Genomic DNA, 23,279 nt, shown 5'->3' on the forward strand with positions numbered 1-23,279 from the left:
CCATGGCGGTCAAGATGTATTTTAAAAAAAAAGTCCAGTCATAAATTCTCTTTGCCTCTGGTCTGAGAGCAGGGGAGCCCTGGGGCGGGTTAGAGGTCTGCTGCTCCTGTAGTCTGTTCTGTAGCACTGAAATACAACTGAGGGGATGGAGTTTTTTGTCCTTCATGATTCATGGCTTGATTGTCGGAAAATGTAGTTCTCTCTTTTTTTAGAAACATAACAACCGTACAATATGCTGCCGTGTTTATATTTATATGCTGTATTTACACAAACAGGTGAATCAATATGGCTTTAAAGCATTCCTCTCCTAATCTTAGCTGAAGTGCATTCAATATCTCAATAAACTTCACTTGTTTACAGAGAAACAATTTCATCAATGTGCTCAGTAAAAGTGGAAAAGCTACAAAGAAGTTCCTGATATAAACACCAGACGTTTAATTTATTCCATACTGTTGGAGCCAATCCCAGCATGCATTGGGGTGGACCCTGGGCAGCTCACTCTACTACACAGCTGACACTCATTTCGAGACCAATGAGCAGTTCACAGTTTGTGATTTTCATTATCTGCATGATTTTGGACCACGCCAAATCCTTCATGGTGTTAGGCAACTGTGCTAGACACTAGTCTGCTATGCACAGAGTCATGTACATATCAAACCATTGGCAGCCCACCTAAAACACTGACACTCACCCTGAGACTGGATTAAAGTCCTGTATTAGCCAGCAGACTGCCTAAAGACAAAACCCAGACCAGTGAAGCAATTACACAGATTTACTTTCGCTGGTCTGGATCTTCCACTGGAAGACTACAAGGACAAGAATGAAATACTTCAACAATCTAAACAAGTGAAAGAGTCAAACTTCTTAAAAGTCAGGACTGTTGAAAGAGTCATAACACAGAAATGATTCACTCCCTGTGATTTTTTCCACCTTTTTGTGCACTAATCTGATTGAATCCAGGAAATAATTCGGTGCTAAAACAGGCATGTATGCACAAACAATAGGACATGCTGTAGCAGGTGGGGGTGGTAAAGAGGACACTATTTACCTTTACACTGAAATCTGTTGAGTGGTGTGGTGAGCAGTAGCCTGTCGGCCATATCGGGAGGCCCAGTGCAACGAGCAATGCCTACAAAAACACACTCAAATCAACTTCACATATACGCAATATGAGATGCACATGACAGAAGACAACGTGTCATATTTTAATTACAGATATTCCAACAGCCTCTTGATGGTGTTTGTCAGTCTTACCAGGCTCTTTGAAGCCAGCCTTGACCCACTGAGAGAGCCAGCGCAGGTCACAGTTACAGAAGAGGGGGTTGGCACCGAGAGCCCTAGACACACACAATTAAAAGTGTAAACCACCGCACTTGCATCCAAGACCCTTATACACACAAACAGATACATGGGGCTGCACTTACAGGTGGGAGAGAGCGGTGAGGTGGTTGAAAGCTCCTTCTGGTATGGTTGAAAGGTCATTGCCGTGGAGAGTGCTGGAGGAGGGAGAGAAAGAGGCGCACATGAATATTAAACACAAAAAACGATCTTGTTACAAATTGAAGAGGTCACTTTTCGCCTGTTGTTAACTTTAATTTGTGGTGGAGTAATTTGGTGATGTATTCTTTATGATCACATTTTCTGCAGCAAAGAGAAGAATGTGAATTTGACCTTTGACTTCAGCTCAGGGTGCTACTAGTTTATGTACTTACACATGTAAGTGGAACCGACAGCCAAGCTGCCTAATACCAGCATTTCACCAAACTAATACACCAACCCGGACTAGCTGCATGCTAAATTATTTAAATTATATGTGGTTCCGCAGCTGCAGACACACCATCATCCCAATATTTATGAAAGAATAACACAAAATAAACAGAAAGCTTATTTTCATCGCCGGGCAATAAAGCTTGTCCTGGTCTCTGAATGGAAAATAAACTGTCTCATATGGTCATCAGGCAGACTATGGCGCCTGTCTGTGTGTGTGTGTGTGTGTGTGTGTGTGTGTGTGTGTGTAAAAATCTTTGTGTCAAAGGGACAAACTGTAGGCTGTGATGTGTATCGGTGTGAGCATGTGCATTTCTGTTTTGTGCCTTTGGGTTTTGCTGCTCGTGTTTGTGCGTGTAGATGTATGTGTGTGACAAACTTTCGTCTCCAAGGGCTCAGACTGCAGCGTGTGTGTGTGTGTGTGTCCTTTGTATCTCGCCATTTGAGTGTGTTGCCTGCTGGATATAAGTTCACATTCCATTAGAGCGAAGGGCTGTAGCAGGGGACAGCTATCAAACCAACACTATTGGAAAAGTGTGTCTGTCTGTGTGTGTGAGATTTTCTTTTCATGTGCATAATTCAGTGTGTGCATGTTTGGGTCAGTGTCCTCGTGTAGCCGCGCAACTTTATGTGTTTGTATGCATCACGGTGTGTGTGTGTGTGTGTGTGTGTACGTGTACATGTGCATCTATGTACGGTGGTCTAACAGCCCCCAGCGTAAGGCTGGCCCAGAGGGGGTTGTGGGTAATGAGGAAGTGACAGTGATGGCTGCCTGGCAACCAGTTGCTATGCGGGAGCACGGAGGGATAAGTCCCGACGGCAACATCGACTAAAATGAAAGAAAGAAAGGAGGAAAGAAACAAAAAGTTCTGCAAGGTGAAAGCTCTCATAAGAGAGACAGTCGATACACGGAGGGATGGCCAGAAAAAAGCTGACCTCTTTGAAACAATTTACATTCATTTATAATAACAACTGTGGCCAAAGTTCGGGAACGAAATGTCGACAGAGAATTCCAAAAATGTCATCTTCGTTGAAAATCTTAGATTTAACGTATTCGTATTCATCGTGAAATTCTACTAACAGACCGTGACCTTTTTAATTTTGAGCCAATAATACTACAAACTAGAAAGTTAAGATTATCAGCCTCAACATTTTGCACCACCTCTGCGACACAAAACATCAGGGATTATGGAAAATGTCTTACTTTTGAGAGCCTCTAGCTTAAAAACAACAAGGTTGCGGTCCAATGGTATACAGGCAAAATAATGAAATCGCTCTTTTTCAAACCGTCTTGCGTTGTTGGAGACCACTTCATTGTATAAATTATAATCTTGCAAAAGACATGCTGCTGTTGATTTTTTCATCAAAAGAGAAATTTCATTCACCTCCATCATATTCGAGTGGAGGTGCAAATGTCGAAGTAGGCGGAACGCATACTTTTTCTTGTCATTAAGGTGAACTGACATTTTAAGAGATGCTAAATGATCTTAAAGAGCAATTTAACACCCGCTGACAATCTTGTGTGTTCTGATCTGCAGGGATTTAAGTTGTCACCTTGCTGCAGTGATGTACAGGTGTGCTGTTACCTTGCAAATTAAAATGCTATTTGGCAGTAACTCTGCTGTCATCGCAGGACTGAAAGTGTGTGTACCAAGCTCGTACGTGTGTGAGAAGATGGTCAGACAGAAATGTTCACATTGTGCGTGTGCGCGTGCGAGTTTGCGAGACAGAGGGTGGACAACCAGATGGATGACTGAGAGAAACTGAGGCTGAAGGTCGATCCATCAAATACAACATGTGGCGGAAAGAGAGAGCGAGAGCGAGAGAGAGAGAGAGCGATAGAGAGAGCGAGAGAGAGAGAGAGAGAGTGAGAGCGATAGAGAGAGAGAGAGAGAGAGAGAGAGAGAGCGATAGAGAGAGAGAGCGAGAGAGAGAGAGCGAGAGAGAGAGAGCAAGAGAGAGCGAGAGAGAGAGCGATAGAGAGAGCGATAGAGAGAGAGAGAGAGGCCAGAGCATGCAGATAGAGAGGGAGTATTAAAGAGGAGGTGAGAGATTGTCACTTTTATCTTTTTTAGTGCCCTGAAACAACAAATGATTGGGTGGCTTTGTGACGGGGTCTTAACATGGCACTCGGCCTGGAACCAGGGGAGTGATTAAGCTTTGATTTAGCTCAGCACTATAACTAGCAAAGGGGAGTGTTGAATATTGAATCCACTGCGGCACTTGAAGATGAAGCTTGCTACTCACAGCAGGCGAAGTGACTTGAGCCCGTCGAAGGCATGGACCGGGATGCAGCGAATCTGGTTATAACTCAGGATGCTGGAAGACAGAGGACATGAACACGGTCACGACACACACTCTGTGACTCAGGATTTTGCTTCACACAAGGTTGTCTTCTTGTATGTGCAAATTATGTCATCTTAGTCTTTCAGACTACATCGTGGATTCCATGAAAATAATGTAGGGATAAAGAAGAGGGAAGGCAGGAGAGATGACACAGCAGATTTGGTCTTACCACGGAACCACACATTTAGTTTAGTAATGAATAAAGGTTAAGGAGACAAACATTTAATGACAGACTTTCAAGATTTTTTCCTTTTTTTAAATAATACTATATAACGATCCTAGTGCTGGCTTATGATTATCCATAAGACAGCAGTTGTGACTCATGATGCTCTCCTATGACGTATGGCCTTATCATAAATTAGATCATCATAAAGGCTAAGGGTGTCTTCGGAGAAACAGAGGGATTCTATTTGTATGAGTCTCTAGCTACATTGTTTTTTTCGGAAAATTCTACTTGTGCCTTTAAGAAAATCTGATGTGGAAAAAGAAACACTCTCTTCCACCTCTTCAACTCTTGGCAATGTGTGCTTGAGCAAGGCATTTAACTCAGCAAGTGTTCCACTGATGCTATCTGCGAGCTAACAGTAGAGGCCTGTGGTTGCACTGGGCAGCTCCCAGGCGTGAATGAGTGCACCTCTTCAAAATATAAAAACTGGGCGTTGCTGGAAAAGAGCAAATGTACTTTCCCTGGACACACAAAATCCCCTAAATTGATGTAAAATCAATGTAATAGAAATGACAAAATAAAAGAAAAAAAAGAGACTTAATATAATAAAGAAAATGTGTATGTATGACAGAATGGCAGTAAAGTATTGAAGAGAGGGGAATTTAAAAGGCTCAACAGAAGATTATAATTCAACAGATTCATTAGGTGAGTAGCGGAGAAGTGAAAGGACAATTTTGAAAGGAATAAGAAGATATAAAGGCAATATACCACATGTTAGCAAAGAGATGAAAGAGGAAGACGATACAAGAAGAATATACAAGAGAAGTGTGAAGTGAGATGGAGGACAGGGAGGTGAGAGAATAAAAGAAAACAGGGAGTGAAGTGATATTCGGGGTAAAAGGAGGACAGAAGTGGAAAAACAAGGAGCGCAAAATATAAAGATACAGACGAGAAATGGGAGAGAGAGAAAAAAGCAGGAAAATATGAAGAAAGAGGGGGGAGAGAAGATAGGGCGATTAATCAAAGTTAAGAGAAGAAAACACTGATTTATCGTGTGGTTTTTAACCTTACACACACACACACACACACACAACCCATCAACACATGGGTGGGGACGTGTGTGTTCATGACTAGGTGTGGGCCTTGCCATGGTAACTCACAGTGTGGCTAGTTGAGTCATGTTGCTGAAGGTGAAGGGGGCCAAGATGCTGATGCTGTTGTTGCTCAGGTCCCTGTGCAGATACAAGGATGCAGTGAGGGCACACAGACAAATATACACAGAGAACATACTGAACAGATGCATGGTGGGCTTCCAAACTGTCTGCACACAGATATGTGTGTGTTCAAGGTTAGGTGAGGGGTACTTACACCAATGACAGCTGCCTCAGGCTTGTCAGCTCCTTGGGCACAGATGCCAGCATATTACCCTCCAGGTAACTGCAGGGAAAGGTGCATCGTGAATGTGGAATGTATCACATATATATATATATTAATACACAAATAAATGAGAAAAATGGCAATATAGCACATCAATGTTTTGATTTTGCAACTTCTGTCACATTAAAGGGTGCAGGACACGGAGGACGTAAAAGGCAGATGTGAGTTGGGTTTGGTTGAGTGTTGGTGGAAGAGGAATGAGGTGTAGAACCTCACATACATTTATACGGCACATATACATGTACCAGAGAAGTGTAGTGTCTTTTATGTAATATTTATGATGTTCTGGTGTGTGCTATGTGAATGTGATCAGCTACAAATCAAACAGTGTAAGAAATAAACAGTTAGATGAGGAGAAGATCTATACCGCTGAGCTAGAGCTGAGCCAGAGCCAGGAGGCGGATTGGCTTAGCTTAGCATAGCATAGCATATCATAAAGACTGAAAGCAGGGGGAAACATCGAGCGTGGCACTCGCCAAAGTGTCGAGACAAAAGTGTATCCCATGTATCCGACCTAGCTCGCAGACAAGAGATCTTTGTGAAGTAAATGTTGCTTTTCGACATTGTCGTCACCTAAAGTTAGCCTGTACACTGATGTACAGGGAAGGTTCCAACGATTAAGACGGGACAAGATGACTAGAACACAGGTGTTTGGATGTGAACCTGCCAGACAGAGGAGGAGGAGCGTGGCACTAATACAACAGTTTAACATTTAGCTTTAATCACACATTCCAACCACTGCAGATATGCAATATCCACCGACTGATCCTTCTGTGTGTGTGAGTATGTTAACAAACACACACACACACATTTTATGATCTGTTGGTCTCCACTCCTCTCTCTCTCAGGTCATAAGTAGGTCAGGTGGACAGTATGATGGAGTGTCTTCTTCAGCCTGATCAATACCTAATCACTGCTATTGACCTCGCAGAGCAGACCTATTTCACAGCTAAAGGGGTTTCTTTATGAGTATGTGTGTGCAATTATTCACCTCCCCTCCGACAGCTTGTGTTCCCACTTTTTTCTAAATGTCCTAATCTCGATTAACATTGTTCTACACTTGTTTTATCCTGCACCACTTCTAACAATTACTATCATTACAGACATTTCCTATATTGGTCTCGTGTCTTTATTACATGGATTCCTACAAGCTTAAAATGAACAAGACAAAGCAAGTTACACAATGCAGCAGCTGCGCTATACAGAGAAAGGCAAATACATAATTAAAAGTACTACTCACTAAAATGTTTTGATTTTCTTTTGTCAGTGTCTCTTTGACTCAAAGTTTGGAACGAGCATCACCGTATTAAACAGCATGTGATTGTGTGTCGGCGAGAGATTCAAATATCTGCAGAGCTTCATAGATTGATGACATTAACATCCAAACAAACACATAAACACACAAGTACCTGCAACACCCACTTGCCTATAAACCCATCAAGTCACACCGAAAGAAACAAAGTGTGTGTGCGTGTGTGTGTTTGTGTGTGTATTCACTAAATGGTGTGTTAGCTCCTGAAGCAGCAGAGGGCAAACTGCTGCATCAATACCGGACTGCAGCACTGTGTGTATTCATGTGTGTGCTTGTGACTTTAGTGGAGAGTAAGCAATGCCCATTTCTGTTTGAGTGCATGCGCACGTCTGCCGGCACTCTCATTGCCCTTTTGTGTATTGTTTATTTGAAGAAGAGTGAACGTGCGCATCCTTGTGTTTGAGTTTGTGTGCGTCTTTGTGCGAGTGCATGCGTGACTCACAGCTCCGTGGTGTCCTTGGGAATACCCTTAGGCAGAGAGCGCAGCCCTCTATTGCTGCATCGCACCACGCCGTCTGTGCACGTGCAGATGTCAGGACAACTAGACGAAGGAAGGCAACCATTATCCTCAGCACCTGGAGAGAAAGGGGGAGGGGGGGGGGGAGACACAGAGTGTGAGATCAGACAAAGAAAGAAGGAGAACGGAGAAGGACAGGCAAATTAAAAGAAAGGGACAGAGGTGAGAGAAATAAAAAGAGCAACACTGGGTGGTAAAAGGAAGGAGGAAATGAGTTTGACCGAGGGACAGGAGGTTGAGACAGGATAGGTCAAAAAAGATGGAGAGAACAAAGGGAGAGAAACCGAGAGAGAGCGAGAGAGAGGGGGATGCATGGAGATAAAGACTGAACTGTAAGTGTGGTACTTGGTCAGTTCTAATCAACTCTGCACTCAGCACTTTTAAAGAGTACTTTATAATCCATTTCAAATGACCAGGGGGAGCCAAAATCCGCGACACCGGTGTGGTTCAACATATGGCTCAGGACCTGTCTGCAGGTCACAGTGTTGTTAAATTCCCTCGGATCATGCTGGAGAAACACTGACCAGATGTTGATGAGGTGGACTGCAGTAAGTTTGAAAAGTCCCCTGCAGTCATGTAGCTATGCTACCTGCATTGATAGACAGACAGACAGACAGACAGACAGACAGACAGACAGACAGACAGACAGACAGACAGACAGATAGATAGATAGACAGACAGATATATATAGATATATATATGGGTACTTTATTAATCCCGCAAGGGGACATTTTTTTGTTGTGTCATACCAAGATAAGAATTCCCTTCAAAAATTACATGAGATCATATTTATCTGAATAAAACACTTTTTATTACAAACTTTTCTTCTTAAGATTGGGGAACCATGTTGAGACTGTTGCTTTTCGCCATGAATTGAACCTTTAGTCTTGAAAAAACACCTTTTTTTTAATGGTTGTGGTAAACTGAACAGTTGTTCTGTTAGAAAGACGGCTCTGCCTGTGCAGCTATGTTTCACAAATACGCACACATGCACACAAACATATGGTCGGGACTAAAAACATCTGAGAGATTCTAATCGCTTCACACTCAGAGATAAGAAGGATCACAGACTACAGATTTGTTCTTGGCTAAAAACGCCCTCCATTTACTTGACTGACAGATAAACACACACACACACACACACACAGCTTTGATTTAGAGCTGCAGCATGTAAATACTTGAACTGCGGACACAAATGTGAAACAAGCCGAGTTAAAACCATAATGAAGGATAATGACGACTGGACACTAAGCCAATCATAACACAACTGCGATCTGAGTTTGTGTGTGTCTACTTGTCTGCCTGTGGAGAGAAAGAAAGAGGCCAAGTTTACACTCATCTATTGTATGTTCATACTTAGTTGTGTGGTTGTGCTGTGCCTGTTTGCCAATTTGCTGCCATGGGCTCCAATGATATACATGCATGCGTCTAATGTAGAAGGGTATGAGTTTGGTGCACATTTACTTTGTTAAATAGCTGTCTCCCCTGTCCCATGGCCATTTCCTCCTTCACTTGGTTGTTTTCTAATTGTGCTCATGTCTAAATGTCAAGCAAATGGGCGCAAACATGCCCGTGTGTGCAGAAGTGTGTACAAGTGTATGTGTGTAGCTGCTGAGTCCACAGGGAGGTGAAGCCGTGGGCTGACTCGCTCCACAGTTGGCTGATTGAGCTAACATCTAAATGTGCGCTAAATATCTTCCACACGAATTCAATTAACTTTACCTTTCCCCCGGCTGCCTCGCTACAACTTAACAGTCGTTTTACTCAGCTATAAATAGACCGGACATGGGGACCTTGGTCCTGTGTGTGTGTTGGGAACTAAAGGAGCGTGTTTGGGTTATCAGCATTTAAGAAACTGAATTCTTGACATCAATAGAATTATTGATGTATGTAACAATTATTAATGATTATTAATATAAACGGGGCACCACCCTGCGAACAGGGACCAATAACCAAACGATAAAACTAAGTCTCATAATTAGTAGTCACTCATAATGTCAATAGTCTGCGTATGACTATACATTCAGTGACAGTGAAGGTTTTTAAGTTCGAGCACCGGCTACTACATACAGTCTTATCAAATACATATGCACAAGTAATCACAGACGACTGCTCCTGAAAGTATAACAGAGTTTATTGAATCAAAATAATAAATGATCAAATCAATTAATATTGCAACCAACAAACATTATCATACAATTTTATATGCCTAAACTAAAGAATGAATAAAATGGATGAGGGTGTATGTCTGTGTGTGTATGTGTATGTGTGTGTGTGTGGGTCTGTGGGTGAACAGGAAGGAGTCTTACAGCTACGCTAAAGACTACAAAGATGGCGGCGTCGAGTGACGCTGGCCAAAGGGGAGGGGCCTTAAGAACTACAGCTAGAAACTACAAAGATGGCGGAGTCGAGGGACCCGGACAAAATGGCAGAATGGGGCTGCTGTGCGTAATTCACGTTTGCCTGGGCAGCACGTGATGTGAGGCGCTCGTTTGAACGAGGTTCCCCAGGGGTAGAATTCGGAGCTGTGTGTGTGTGTGTTTCGTGAAAGGAGGAAAGAGAAAAAAGGTGGGGGCTCATGAATCAGACTTCTGCGCGCGGTGCGCGTTGTAGTGAGCCTGAGTTGGCTGGCTCTATCACGCATAAATATACCGCTGTCGTCTTGAGAACTGCCGGTAACTTATGCCGTGATAAACCACGCACCTCAGCTCACTCACCGAGTCGAGTTAATGAAAAGAGAACTTCCACACGGAGTGGAAGACAATGAATGAAATTAATCCCAAAGAAACAGTCATAGTTGATACACAAATACAGCGGCGCTTCTCTGCGCCGTAATGATTGCGTAATACCTCAATATCACGCGACAGTCTTAAACACACAAAAACACGGGAATATCAACATATAAATGAATGGCCTGAATTAAACTTAAGTTAATTTAAGCTAAGCTATGCCCAAATGCCAAGAATCTTACTTGTAGATGCTTCGTTGCAACGTGGAAGTGTTTGTGGCAAAGCTGTCCGTTTTCCTCGTCGGGAAGGGGGACAGGGGGGAGCTTGCGGGTCGGCGCGGCTTTGCAGCGGGCGCTGTGTGTCGCGCGGCGGTGAGCTGGCGCGGCTTCGGTCCGTTAGCGTGGCTCTGGAGCAAACGCAGGTCCGGTCTGTACTCGCTGCAGGGAGAACAGTTAACTTCGGATGAGACGACGTGTCTGCGCGTCTTGCCGGGAATCCTCGGTCACGAGAGGAGCGAGGCTTCGTCGGGCTCCTCTGTGCCGGTTTGTGCACAAAATAAAAAGAAACAAAAAGCAGAGAACGGATCGCTGATGCGGGTTCGTCTCGCGGGCTGAGTGGAGCCGTACTCAACGTGGAACACTGTCGTTTCGTCCAGCGAAATGGCTCGTGACCTGACAGGGTTTGAGGGTTTGAGGGCCGTGGTTTCCTCGTGGCCTCGTGCGCGCTGGAGGGGGGAGGAGAGGCCGATGTGTCTTCATGCGTCCAGGACGAAGGTCCGGGCGAAGAGAGCGGTTGTGTGCCTCCTAACTCAACCGAGGTCGAAGGGGGAAAGCTGGATCTTCTGTGGCCTGGACGGGGGTGTCCGAGCGAAGAGCCTTGTGTGCCTCCTGTTACCCCGGAGGGAGAGTTGGAAAAACTGGATTCTCTGTGGCCTGGACAGGGGGGGGGTCCGGGCGAAGAGAGCGGTTGTGTGCTTCCTAACTCAACCGAGGTCGAAGGGGGAAAGCAAGGAGGTGTGAACCTGCAGACAGTTTTGTTGGACAGTGGTTGAACCACAGGGGTCCTGGGGTCTCTTGGCCTTCGGCCAATGAGATTGCAGCGGTGCATTCAGGTTACCATGGTTTTTTTGGGGGGGGGGGGGGAATTCACACCTGAGTGTGAAATCCCTTTGCTCTCCTCAAACTACAAATCAGGATGAGACCTGTGCTTGAAACAGTGAAGGCCAGATTCTCTTTGTCCACAGCACATGTTTAAGCTATAGGCCAGAGCCCAACATCCCCCCTTTGTTCTGAAGAGCGAGGTGTTGGCTTCGGTCTTTAGAGCAAACCAAGGGCTGGCATGTGCACCCATGTGGTGGGGAAACCTGAAGAGGTGAGACAGTCCAAGTGTTCCTGAGACCAAAAGCAGTGGTTAAAACAGGCAGTGTTCATTGTTCATAGAGTTCAAGGTTCATAGTGGTCAAGTTCATGGTGTTCAAGTTCAGAGTTCATTGGCATCTGGGCAGATGACTAAGGTGGCATCTGGGCAGATGACTTTAACTACTTCTACCTACATCTACTATCATACACAATTCAAATCATAGGTGAGCAAAACATTATTCCCAAATAATTCAATCGCTATTATGATGTTGTGATAATCTAGCATTGCGGCACAGTGTCAAAGAAAGTAACAACCCAAATAGAACAAAAACAAAACACAAAAGAGAGAGAAGGAAAGAATAGAAAGACGAGAAGCAGGTGAGGGGCAAACAGTGGTTACTGGTTCAACTCCTAGACAGGACTGGAGTCCGTCGGCGGAGCAGTCGTAGGTTGGCTACGTGGTGTTATGAATAGGAGGGAATCCAGTTTAGTCTGTCGCTTCTGGATCTATTAGTACATGATATGTGCGTCTATCTCTCTCTGATCGGTAGATTTAGAGCGAGTCCGGTGTCTAAGTTTTAGAATCTATCGATATTGGAGTTGCGTTGCCAAGACTATAGGCCAGAGGTACCTGTGAGGGTTGCATAACAGTAGTGGTAGCAGATTTACAGATTTCTTAGCACGGCTAGTGTGACTAGCTAGGCTGGTCTCTCGCTGCTCCAGCTGTTGATAGCTGAGCCTTCTCGGATGAGGTCCTGGATTAAATCTGACTGCTACGGCAGAGGTTATGTCCTCTTTGGTTACTTCTGATAGAGTCTATAAAGCATGCAAAGAGTTCTCTATGAGAGTGGAGCATCAGTTTACAGTCACAATGGTTTGTCAGGTCATGCAACTGTTCTGGTTGAAGTTGGATGTGTTAGCGGTTAGTGCATGTCTACAGGGTGAGTTGGAGCATGCAGTTAAACGTTAGTAGTCAATAGTAAGCTGCCATTCTGCCGGTTGGTTTCGGCACTGGCAAGATTAGAGTGTACTTCCTGTGAAGTGCATCTCTCTAAGTTTCTGTTGTCAGAGAGCCCACCCCCCTCGCGCTGTTCAAGTGGCGAGGGCGGATATCCCACGTTACCGTCAGCACTCAGGGAAACGTCGCGAACAGTTTCACTCTGGAGTGTGTCATGACGGGCTGGTGATATCTCCCTCCCCCACCCTCCTAATTAGAGATGGAGACAGGGCCGGCGCACAGGTCAAGTTCAGTTACCTACGGCACTGGCGACTTGACAGAACCGGGAGATGACTCGGCTGAAAGAAGGCGGTGGCTTCGTTGAACAAGCTGGAGGTGGCTCATGCTGACAGAGCAGGAGAAGAAGGCTTAGTTGACGAAAGATCTTACGAGCTAGGGTGCTCGAAAGGGCCTCTAAGGTTGTGGCACCCTAGAGGTGTATGCGAAAAGGTGGGGGAACACATGAGGCTCGTTTCTGACCCGGAGTCGGGTAGAGCAAGAGTGTTATGACCCCCCAGTAAGACTGAAGAATATGTATAGATATATACATAACGGGCATCGCCTTTGCGAGCAAGGTCTCCCAAGAAGGTTGAAGAACGAGGTGCGAAATGGGAGTGGTCGTTTCCGGAAGTGTGCTGAGTTCTCTTCCCCCCCCCCTACCACGTCGACTTGGCAGCAGGGGGAAAGGTCACTTGGCTTAGTCAGGTGGGCTGCGAGTCAGCGTTACCTGATGTGTTGCCCTTGAGGGCGTCTTTCACCCCCCTGGTTCCGTTGGTCTTTCGACCGCCAGGGTCATTTGTTCCTCGGGGGTGACCAGGGCTCGCTAGGCCAAGTCCTCTCGTCGTCTTCCGACGCTAGGTCGGAGTCGCTCGACTGTTGGATGCCTAAGACTATGGCGGTGTCTTCGTACCGATTTGTCGGCCGTCCGCGTGTCTCCCATGCAAGTTGCGCGTATTTCCTAATCTCTGGCATGGTGGGGTTACTCGTTCTGCAGTGCATGGTAACCTCATATCTCACGTTGTCGTGGAGATTGTGCAAGAATAGCGACTTGAAGGCATGGTCTTCTTCTAGACCTGGGGCGTTACGTCCTTGGAAGTACGCAGATCTCAAGCGCCTGAAGTAGTCTCTCGGAGACTGTAGCCTTTCCTGGGAAATGGCAAAGGCGCCGAGGGTGGCAGAAGCTGGGTCGGTGTACAGGGAGTACTCCTCCCTAAGGGCGTGACAAAGGGATGAATAGCGGTCGCGGATGCTCGGCTGGAGCGTTTCAATGAAAGCGTGGACGCTTCGCGCAGTGGTTTTCCACACTAGCTTTAGCTTTTCGCGCGATGAGGGGCGCGATAGGTCGAGGAGGCAGCGATCGATCTCCCTTAGGTAGTCATCGATGCTCGAGTCGTGGTTATCGGGATTGAAGCGCTCTACGTCTTTCACCAGAGACTCAATCTGTCGAGTACGCAGGCCTCCAAGGTTGATGGGGCCTGAGCCGTCCGAGTCTCCATACTCGCGATGGTGGTAACGACTATCATCCTCCCTCCCTGAGGGGGATGGGGTCAGTTCTTGTCGCGCACGTGAACTGCGTGGAGGATTGCGTTCGCCTGAGGTGGTTTTGAAGCCACCTGGGCCGACTAGGACCTGGTGTTGGTCCTCTCTCCTCCTGGTTGGGGAAAGCGTCTTCAAGAAATGCAAGGTGGTTCGGGTCTCGGGGAATGAAGGAGCCGAGACCAAGAAATGACTGGGCTGAAAGGCTCGGTAGGGGGTAGCAGTACCTACCGGGGTTGCTGGAACACCTTGAAGCGCTTTCAGTTTGTCATCACTCTCTGATGCTTTAGAGAGTTCTAGGTTGACCTCTCTGAGGTCACTGCGCAGGCTACTATTTTCTGACTGTAGGGCTCTACAGTCACGTGACAACTCCTGAACCTCTGTTCGGAGTGTCCAGATCTCGCGTTGCTGCTCGTCGCTCTGTGCCCGGGTTCGGGCAGCTTGCAGCTGCATTTTCTGATGGTAGATGAGCAGTATTTCGCCGATTACGTCCTGAATCAGGCGCTCTCTGTTACCTGCTGGGTTATTTACATAAGCCACCAGCTGCTCTAATTGCTCGTCGCATAGGACAGCAGTGTATTTTTCAAAGTACTCTCTTTCCTTCGCTGTGAGTCCAAGGACATCAGCCACCGCATCTCGTAGTGCGGTGTCTTCTGGAGCTACAGCTCCAGGAATGAGGGATTTCTCATCGCTCATTCTCTCTAATGAGCGCGACTCCCAGTGGTTGTTAATTCCCTAGTGTTAGAGCGGAAACTGTTAGTGTTTACGGTTCTCAGTGAAATGTCTAGTTCTGTAACTTAGGATTTCTACTGTTAGATGTTAATTACTGTTAGTGTTACGGTTCATGCAGGCGCACAGTGAAATGTCTAGCTCTGTGACTTACGTTTCTACTGTTGCTGCTCTGAGGTATCACTACTGCTTTGCAGCCAGAGGTGCGAAAATGCTAATGTGGTTTAGCACTTTGGGCCTGTGACAGCTGTGTGTAACTTCTTTGAGGGATTTAAGAAAGCAAGCAAGGTATTACAAATAAACGATCAAATCTACTACACAGCTGGCTGTTAGTTTTAAGAAATGAAACAAATAATTAAACCTGGAAACGAAATAAAATTTCGAGAAGGGAATTAAAGATTAAGATTAAAAATCAAAATTTAAAATCAAAAATTTAATTACAATAAGACAAGATTTTGAAGATCAAAGCCTACCTATTTTGGGAAATAAGTTTCAGGAATTTGGATCATTCAAAAGAAGAAAAAAAAATAATTTTTCGAAAAAAAATATTTTTTGGAAAATTAATTATTCAAAAATAATTATGGATTAATGTGCATATATACTGTAACAAAACTGGAATAACGTACCCTCACACGGGGCACCATTATGTTGGGAACTAAAGGAGCGTGTTTGGGTTATCAGCATTTAAGAAACTGAATTCTTGACATCAATAGAATTATTGATGTATGTAACAATTATTAATGATTATTAATATAAACGGGGCACCACCCTGCGAACAGGGACCAATAACCAAACGATAAAACTAAGTCTCATAATTAGTAGTCACTCATAATGTCAATAGTCTGCGTATGACTATACATTCAGTGACAGTGAAGGTTTTTAAGTTCGAGCACCGGCTACTACATACAGTCTTATCAAATACATATGCACAAGTAATCACAGACGACTGCTCCTGAAAGTATAACAGAGTTTATTGAATCAAAATAATAAATGATCAAATCAATTAATATTGCAACCAACAAACATTATCATACAATTTTATATGCCTAAACTAAAGAATGAATAAAATGGATGAGGGTGTATGTCTGTGTGTGTATGTGTATGTGTGTGTGTGTGGGTCTGTGGGTGAACAGGAAGGAGTCTTACAGCTACGCTAAAGACTACAAAGATGGCGGCGTCGAGTGACGCTGGCCAAAGGGGAGGGGCCTTAAGAACTACAGCTAGAAACTACAAAGATGGCGGAGTCGAGGGACCCGGACAAAATGGCAGAATGGGGCTGCTGTGCGTAATTCACGTTTGCCTGGGCAGCACGTGATGTGAGGCGCTCGTTTGAACGAGGTTCCCCAGGGGTAGAATTCGGAGCTGTGTGTGTGTGTGTTTCGTGAAAGGAGGAAAGAGAAAAAAGGTGGGGGCTCATGAATCAGACTTCTGCGCGCGGTGCGCGTTGTAGTGAGCCTGAGTTGGCTGGCTCTATCACGCATAAATATACCGCTGTCGTCTTGAGAACTGCCGGTAACTTATGCCGTGATAAACCACGCACCTCAGCTCACTCACCGAGTCGAGTTAATGAAAAGAGAACTTCCACACGGAGTGGAAGACAATGAATGAAATTAATCCCAAAGAAACAGTCATAGTTGATACACAAATACAGCGGCGCTTCTCTGCGCCGTAATGATTGCGTAATACCTCAATATCACGCGACAGTCTTAAACACACAAAAACACGGGAATATCAACATATAAATGAATGGCCTGAATTAAACTTAAGTTAATTTAAGCTAAGCTATGCCCAAATGCCAAGAATCTTACTTGTAGATGCTTCGTTGCAACGTGGAAGTGTTTGTGGCAAAGCTGTCCGTTTTCCTCGTCGGGAAGGGGGACAGGGGGGAGCTTGCGGGTCGGCGCGGCTTTGCAGCGGGCGCTGTGTGTCGCGCGGCGGTGAGCTGGCGCGGCTTCGGTCCGTTAGCGTGGCTCTGGAGCAAACGCAGGTCCGGTCTGTACTCGCTGCAGGGAGAACAGTTAACTTCGGATGAGACGACGTGTCTGCGCGTCTTGCCGGGAATCCTCGGTCACGAGAGGAGCGAGGCTTCGTCGGGCTCCTCTGTGCCGGTTTGTGCACAAAATAAAAAGAAACAAAAAGCAGAGAACGGATCGCTGATGCGGGTTCGTCTCGCGGGCTGAGTGGAGCCGTACTCAACGTGGAACACTGTCGTTTCGTCCAGCGAAATGGCTCGTGACCTGACAGGGTTTGAGGGTTTGAGGGCCGTGGTTTCCTCGTGGCCTCGTGCGCGCTGGAGGGGGGAGGAGAGGCCGATGTGTCTTCATGCGTCCAGGACGAAGGTCCGGGCGAAGAGAGCGGTTGTGTGCCTCCTAACTCAACCGAGGTCGAAGGGGGAAAGCTGGATCTTCTGTGGCCTGGACGGGGGTGTCCGAGCGAAGAGCCTTGTGTGCCTCCTGTTACCCCGGAGGGAGAGTTGGAAAAACTGGATTCTCTGTGGCCTGGACAGGGGGGGGGTCCGGGCGAAGAGAGCGGTTGTGTGCTTCCTAACTCAACCGAGGTCGAAGGGGGAAAGCAAGGAGGTGTGAACCTGCAGACAGTTTTGTTGGACAGTGGTTGAACCACAGGGGTCCTGGGGTCTCTTGGCCTTCGGCCAATGAGATTGCAGCGGTGCATTCAGGTTACCATGGTTTTTTTGGGGGGGGGGGGGGGAATTCACACCTGAGTGTGAAATCCCTTTGCTCTCCTCAAACTACAAATCAGGATGAGACCTGTGCTTGAAACAGTGAAGGCCAGATTCTCTTTGTCCACAGCACATGTTTAAGCTATAGGCCAGAGCCCAACATGTGTGTGTGTGTGTGCGCGCTTGTATTCTTTGAGAACCAGTTTGAGATTTACACCTTCGGAATGTGGAGGCGATGCCGCCTCTGTTGGGAAGCTGTTGTTTATCTGACTGGCAGCAGGATATCCTCAAACCTTTGAGGACAGGCGGCCGTTGAGCCAAAGGACAATTAATTCGATGTTGGTGATGATCCAGATCTTTCATCTCAAGATCAATAAACATTTTTTAACAAACATTTTGCACAAATTATGTTTTGTAGTTTATTTCTACAATGCTGCTCCTCGGTTCATTTACGACTAAGACTTTCTGAATGTTGGTCTATTATCTCCACCAGGCCTGTGGGGAGATCATGTGCCCGGTCGTGTGCGTGTATGTGTGTGTGTGTGCAGCCTGTCTGTATGTCTGTCCAGGGCTGATCACGCATACTGGACTCATCAGCCTAATATCTTTCGTTTTCGACCTCTAGTGGTTGCACAGACTCACAGTTTTTGAAAAAACTATTTTAATGACTATTTTTACCATCATTGACTCCATCATTGACACGCAATCATTGATTGCGTGTGTGTGTGTGTGTGTGTGTGTGTGTGTGTGTGTAGGTGTGTGTGTGTCTGTGCGCGCGCAAGATGCAAGAATGTATATTAAGATCTGATACCATCTCACAGTTTCCTTATTTGGGCCAAGAAGGCTAACTACTTTCCAAACTCATTTTCAGCAAATGGTTGCAGCACAGCTACAGGAAATTAGAAAAGTGCAATAAATTCTCAGGAACTCAGGAGGAAGAGAGAGGCCGAACGAGATGGGACGATAGAAAAAGAGGAGATCGAAAAGAGTTTAAAGTGTAAAGCCATTAAGAAAGAAAAAAGGCAGGAAAAGAAACAAAAATGTAATCGACAGCAGAGCCAGACCACACTTTGTCTGTGGCGTCAAACTTAGCGCCACAACGAAGGCCTAAGTCGCAACAGGCAGGCATCGTTGTGGTAACAGCAACGTCACAGTAGAAACCACAAGCTGATGTCATCTGCGGCTGCTGTTTGCCAGTAGCTGCTGATCGCTCTGTCCTCACGATACCCCGCGGAGGATGTGTATGTGTGTGTGTTTATCTGCCGTCTTAAAACATGGGATGATGGAAGCTTTTGCAATTCGTCATTTGGAAGGATTGTTTTACGTTTGACACAAAAAGACAAGAATCAGACAGAAGAATTTAATTTGAGTCCAGTGTAAAACAAAAAGACTTGACGTACCTGAGGACGTGACAAGATTTAACTGATATAACAGTGAATTCGCCCTGAGAACAATTTATCTTCCTTTGGGAAATTAGGGCACTTATTGTAAGTCATTGTAATGATATAAATAGTATTCTCTGTTGATCTTTCACCATATGATGCTGCACTGCAGCAGGCATGTCCAGGACTTTCTTGCTTTCATGAGAGTCTTGCTTTCCTTCCTTAACATTACCAACCTTGATGTCTCACAAAATAATTTAAAAAAGACTCGTGCATTATCACCAAGCACAAAACAACCTTCCTGGATCAAATTTACTTCAAAATGTTTTTTTGGGAAAATGGAGAATGCCTTCAGTAACTATATCACTTGACTCTATCACAAGTGTTGTACGCGACAGGATTTTGATTGTTAATCTTCTTTCAGCAATATTTCACGTGTAAGCATTGTTGTTTCCAATCATGTGGATGGAGCCAAAAAGAGAAGCAGAGTGAGCGATTGGCTCACCGTCGCATGTGAAGTCTGGTGTGGCCACGTCCTGGATGGGGATCTCCTTCAGGAAGGCTGGCTTCTGACAGCGAGGGTTTCCACTGACCACCCTGGTCTTCTTCAGCCACTGACCCAGCCAGGTCAAATGACAATCACACACATACGGGTTGGACAGGAGGTTACTATGACATGAGGCAGAGAGAGAGAGAGAGAGGGAAATCATTTTTAACACGGTCACCAGTATTGGAAGCCTCTTGTACATGTAAGTGCACAATCATAGTTACATTACATACAGTACATGTTTCCACAGTTTAAAGAATTGTTAGCAGCTAAATGACGCACACTGAATAAATGTTTTCCCTCAAAAATAAGATGTTGATGAATAAATTCTGAACAGATACAGACGAGACCCATAATAAGACAGCGGTTCACAAAAACAACAAAAAAAGGGACACAAGGCTAAATAGAGAGATCATCACCTACTTAATCATGAGTCATTCCCAATAATGATAACAGAGCGATTTGTATGGTGTACGCACTGCAAACCACACAGATAGTTTTTTGGTCAGCTATACACTTGAATAATGAAAGACACAAGAGTGAAATGGAGAGAAGGGGAACAAAAGAGAGGCAAAGAGAAAAGGTCATCAGCTAATTTTATTCATTTTGAAAAAGTACAAGAGAGAAGGAGAAAGGAAAGGAAAAAGTGGCAGAGTGAGACATTGTGAAAGAGAGAAAGAAAAGAGAAAAGGTTATCTGTACATTCGATCTATTTTTAATCACCCCCTTCATGCATTTTGTTGCTTTTTGTAACACCGTTCATGTAATATTCATGCTGATCCTCAATGGGGGCCTCGGAGGCATCGGCAGCACACGCTAGACGGGGCGTGAGTATATTTTCTTCACAGCTGCTTTAAATTCAATACAGTTCGTGACAATTTTATTTGGTGGTATAACAATATGAATATACCGTTCATGGATTGACTGAAAATATAAGAGGAAAACTAAGGTAATACAATTTTCAGCCGTATAACAAATCACACCCATCTCTTTAATGATGATGGTGTGCCTCCAAATCGTGTCCAGACATGTGCAAGTGGCGTATTGCCTCTCACTGTGTCTGCTGAACTAATACACCTGAATTTCGCTGTTTGCGCGACTATATTAATGGTGTGCTGCTACAGATAGGGACGAGTTATTTCCTCATTTCCTTGTAATGAATTGCCCTCGCTGTATGGCATCTAGACCTATGCTAAATCCCTTCCTTCCTGAACAATGTGTTGATCTTTTAATTAAATGGGTAAATTCTATTGGGAAACAATGCAATATAAATTGAGACTGATATTATAAATAGTGAGGGAGAAGAGAGGAAACAAAAAAAGATAAGGAAATGAACAGAGGAGGTGTTAAGAAGGGAAGCTCGAGAAATAAATACTATGCATCTTTTTTTCACGCCAAACAGCAGGCGGGTGTTGCATACACAATCAAGTGCTACTGCAAGGCCAATGAAAACCTGAAGCTGGAAGAAAGAATGACAGTGAAAAATGAGGGATGATGAAAATAGAAGATCGTTTCATTTTTGTAGTGATTATCACCAACAGCCCCACTGAGCAAACCTGAGTTTATGCAACAATGCATCCACCATCCATCCATCCATCCTCCCGCTCCCTCGTTCCCATTTCCCCTCTCTTGTCTCCCACCTTTCCTCCAAAAAGACTCAAGTAGAAACTTGAATCGAAGGTAACAGCTACACAGCAGGACATAGAGCGAGAACAAAAGGCAGAACAAGAGAAGGAAGCATGGAGGAAAAAGAAAGTGAGAGTAGGGAGGATGTGAGGCGGCTTTTCTTTTTTTAGCTCGCTAGGTCTGCGTGTTCTCGGTTAAAAAAAGGTATGAAACTGAACTTGTCGTGTTTTATTGAGAAGAAAAAAATCTATTATTTACAACCGTCACATCTGGGTATGTAGAAGACTGAAGGAGAAAACAAAACTTTACTTCATGGCAGTTGTTTCTGTTCGCCTCTGCACAGGATAAACACCAGTCATCATCTACACACAATTGAAGGCATGTAACCTCCACACACACACACACACACACACACACACACACACACACACACACAGACACACACACACACACACACACTCTTACACACGTACGTACATATATCCACCAAAAAAAACCCAAATATGAATGAATGAATTTTATTTATCGAGCGCTTTTCACAGACAGTAGTATCACAAAGTGCTTAACAGAGCAGACATTTAAAAGCATAAAAAACACAATGTGACCCTAGGGTCAATAAATTATCTACACAGAGAAAATTTAAAAATAAAATAAAAAATAATAAAAAATAAAATAAAAATGTAAAACATATTTTAAGAGCAGGTCTAGGACATGGGTTTACTTTTACACAAACGCCAGCCTAAACAGGTGGGTTTTGAGCTGGCTTTTAAAAGTATCCACAGTATCTGCGAGGCGCAGAGTTGCAGGCAGAGCATTCCAGAGCCTCGGGGCCACTGCCTCAAAGGCTCGGTCACCACGACTCTTGTGCGTGGGACTGACAGAAGACGAGAGCGTTTGACCTGAGAGTGCGGGCGGGTGAATAGGGGTGAAGTAGATCAGCTACATAAGCCGGAGCCTGACCGTGAAGTGCTCTGTAAGTGATGGTGAGAATTTTAAAGTGTATCCTAAATATGCCATCCACAAAGTCATATCTTGGTCGAAGCAGGTGTGTTCATGTTAAGGAAGATAAAAACAAGCTTTCAGATCCTCTTGTGTGTGTCCATGTGTGCGTGTGTGTGTGTGTGCAGATGCTGAGCTATATTTAGCTCTGATAACAAATGTTCTGGGATCCAGACCAATCTAGTCGATAATGATGGAGAGCATCTGTGAGGAGAACAGCATCCAGAGAGCAACATGTGTGCAAGTGTGTGTGTGTGTGTGTGTGTTGCATGGTAGATACCTCCCACAGTAGAGCTAGACTCTGAGGAGTTTTAGGAAACAGAGAAAGCGGAAGAGATAAAGAAAGAAGCAGAGACAAAAAGGGTTGCGATCCTGCTGGATCTCAAGATAGACAAAAAGCGATTGCTGCACACATTGAGAGATAGCGACAACAATAGGATGAAAAAAATTCAACAAGAACAAAAACCCCAAGGAAATAAGCAGAAAGAGAGAGAAAGGTTGTCAGATGAGACTCACATGGTAGACAGGGAGTGCAGGGTGGAGAAGGCTCCCGGGGCGATGCTGGAGATCCTGTTGTCGTACAGCGAGAGCAGACGCACCGAGCTCAGACCCGTGAATGTGCTGTTGTCAATGCAGCTGATCTGGTTGCTCCGCAGCATTCTGGAAACACACATATCAATTCTATTTAGAAAACGAAAAGCCATTTTGTTTTACGATGAAGATTGCAGTAAAATCCCCAAAGAACAAACTCCACAGTCTCATGTTTAGATTTCATGAATCAGGTTTGTTGGAGCTTAAAACAATAATCTGATTACTCAAGAGCTTATCATACTCTTTATACTTTACTTTTTCTTGTCGATGTTCTTTCGACATGTTTTACTGCTTGTCCAGTGGCTACTGAAACAGGTCGTCTTTTAAACAGTTGGATACAAAATACAAAATGTACCGTCTTTGGTTGGATAACAAGAGACAAATAGGATATAAGAACATTGCCTGTAATGACACAGACAGAAAGCAGAGGCAAATTCAAACCAGTCCCCACAAGACAACCGTGACCGAGTGTGCAATATGACATTAGCTTTTGACATGCAGTCATGTGGGACCAGGCTAACTGAGTTAGTTAGCATTAGCAAACTCTGGGACAGGCTAAC

The 23,279-nt window shown here is 44.8% G+C and overlaps 1 protein-coding gene across 1 annotated transcript in view; it reads right to left on the bottom strand.

Moving 5' to 3' along the window:
- Nucleotides 1-23,279, bottom strand: part of slit3 (slit homolog 3) — a 98,466-nt gene that overhangs the window by 26,847 nt on the left and 48,340 nt on the right. The window contains exons 13-21 of the mRNA XM_079268113.1: nt 22,645-22,788; nt 19,462-19,625; nt 7,471-7,603; nt 5,648-5,716; nt 5,440-5,511; nt 4,015-4,086; nt 1,425-1,496; nt 1,255-1,337; nt 1,049-1,129 (exon numbers count right to left, since the gene is read on the bottom strand). Coding sequence (XP_079124239.1) covers nt 1,049-1,129; nt 1,255-1,337; nt 1,425-1,496; nt 4,015-4,086; nt 5,440-5,511; nt 5,648-5,716; nt 7,471-7,603; nt 19,462-19,625; nt 22,645-22,788 — 890 coding nt within the window. The remainder of the gene's footprint in view (nt 1-1,048; nt 1,130-1,254; nt 1,338-1,424; nt 1,497-4,014; nt 4,087-5,439; nt 5,512-5,647; nt 5,717-7,470; nt 7,604-19,461; nt 19,626-22,644; nt 22,789-23,279) is intronic.

Source organism: Melanostigma gelatinosum, assembly GCF_949748355.1.
Source record: "Melanostigma gelatinosum genome assembly, chromosome: 5".
In the NCBI taxonomy this organism is placed as follows: Eukaryota; Metazoa; Chordata; class Actinopteri; order Perciformes; family Zoarcidae; genus Melanostigma; species Melanostigma gelatinosum.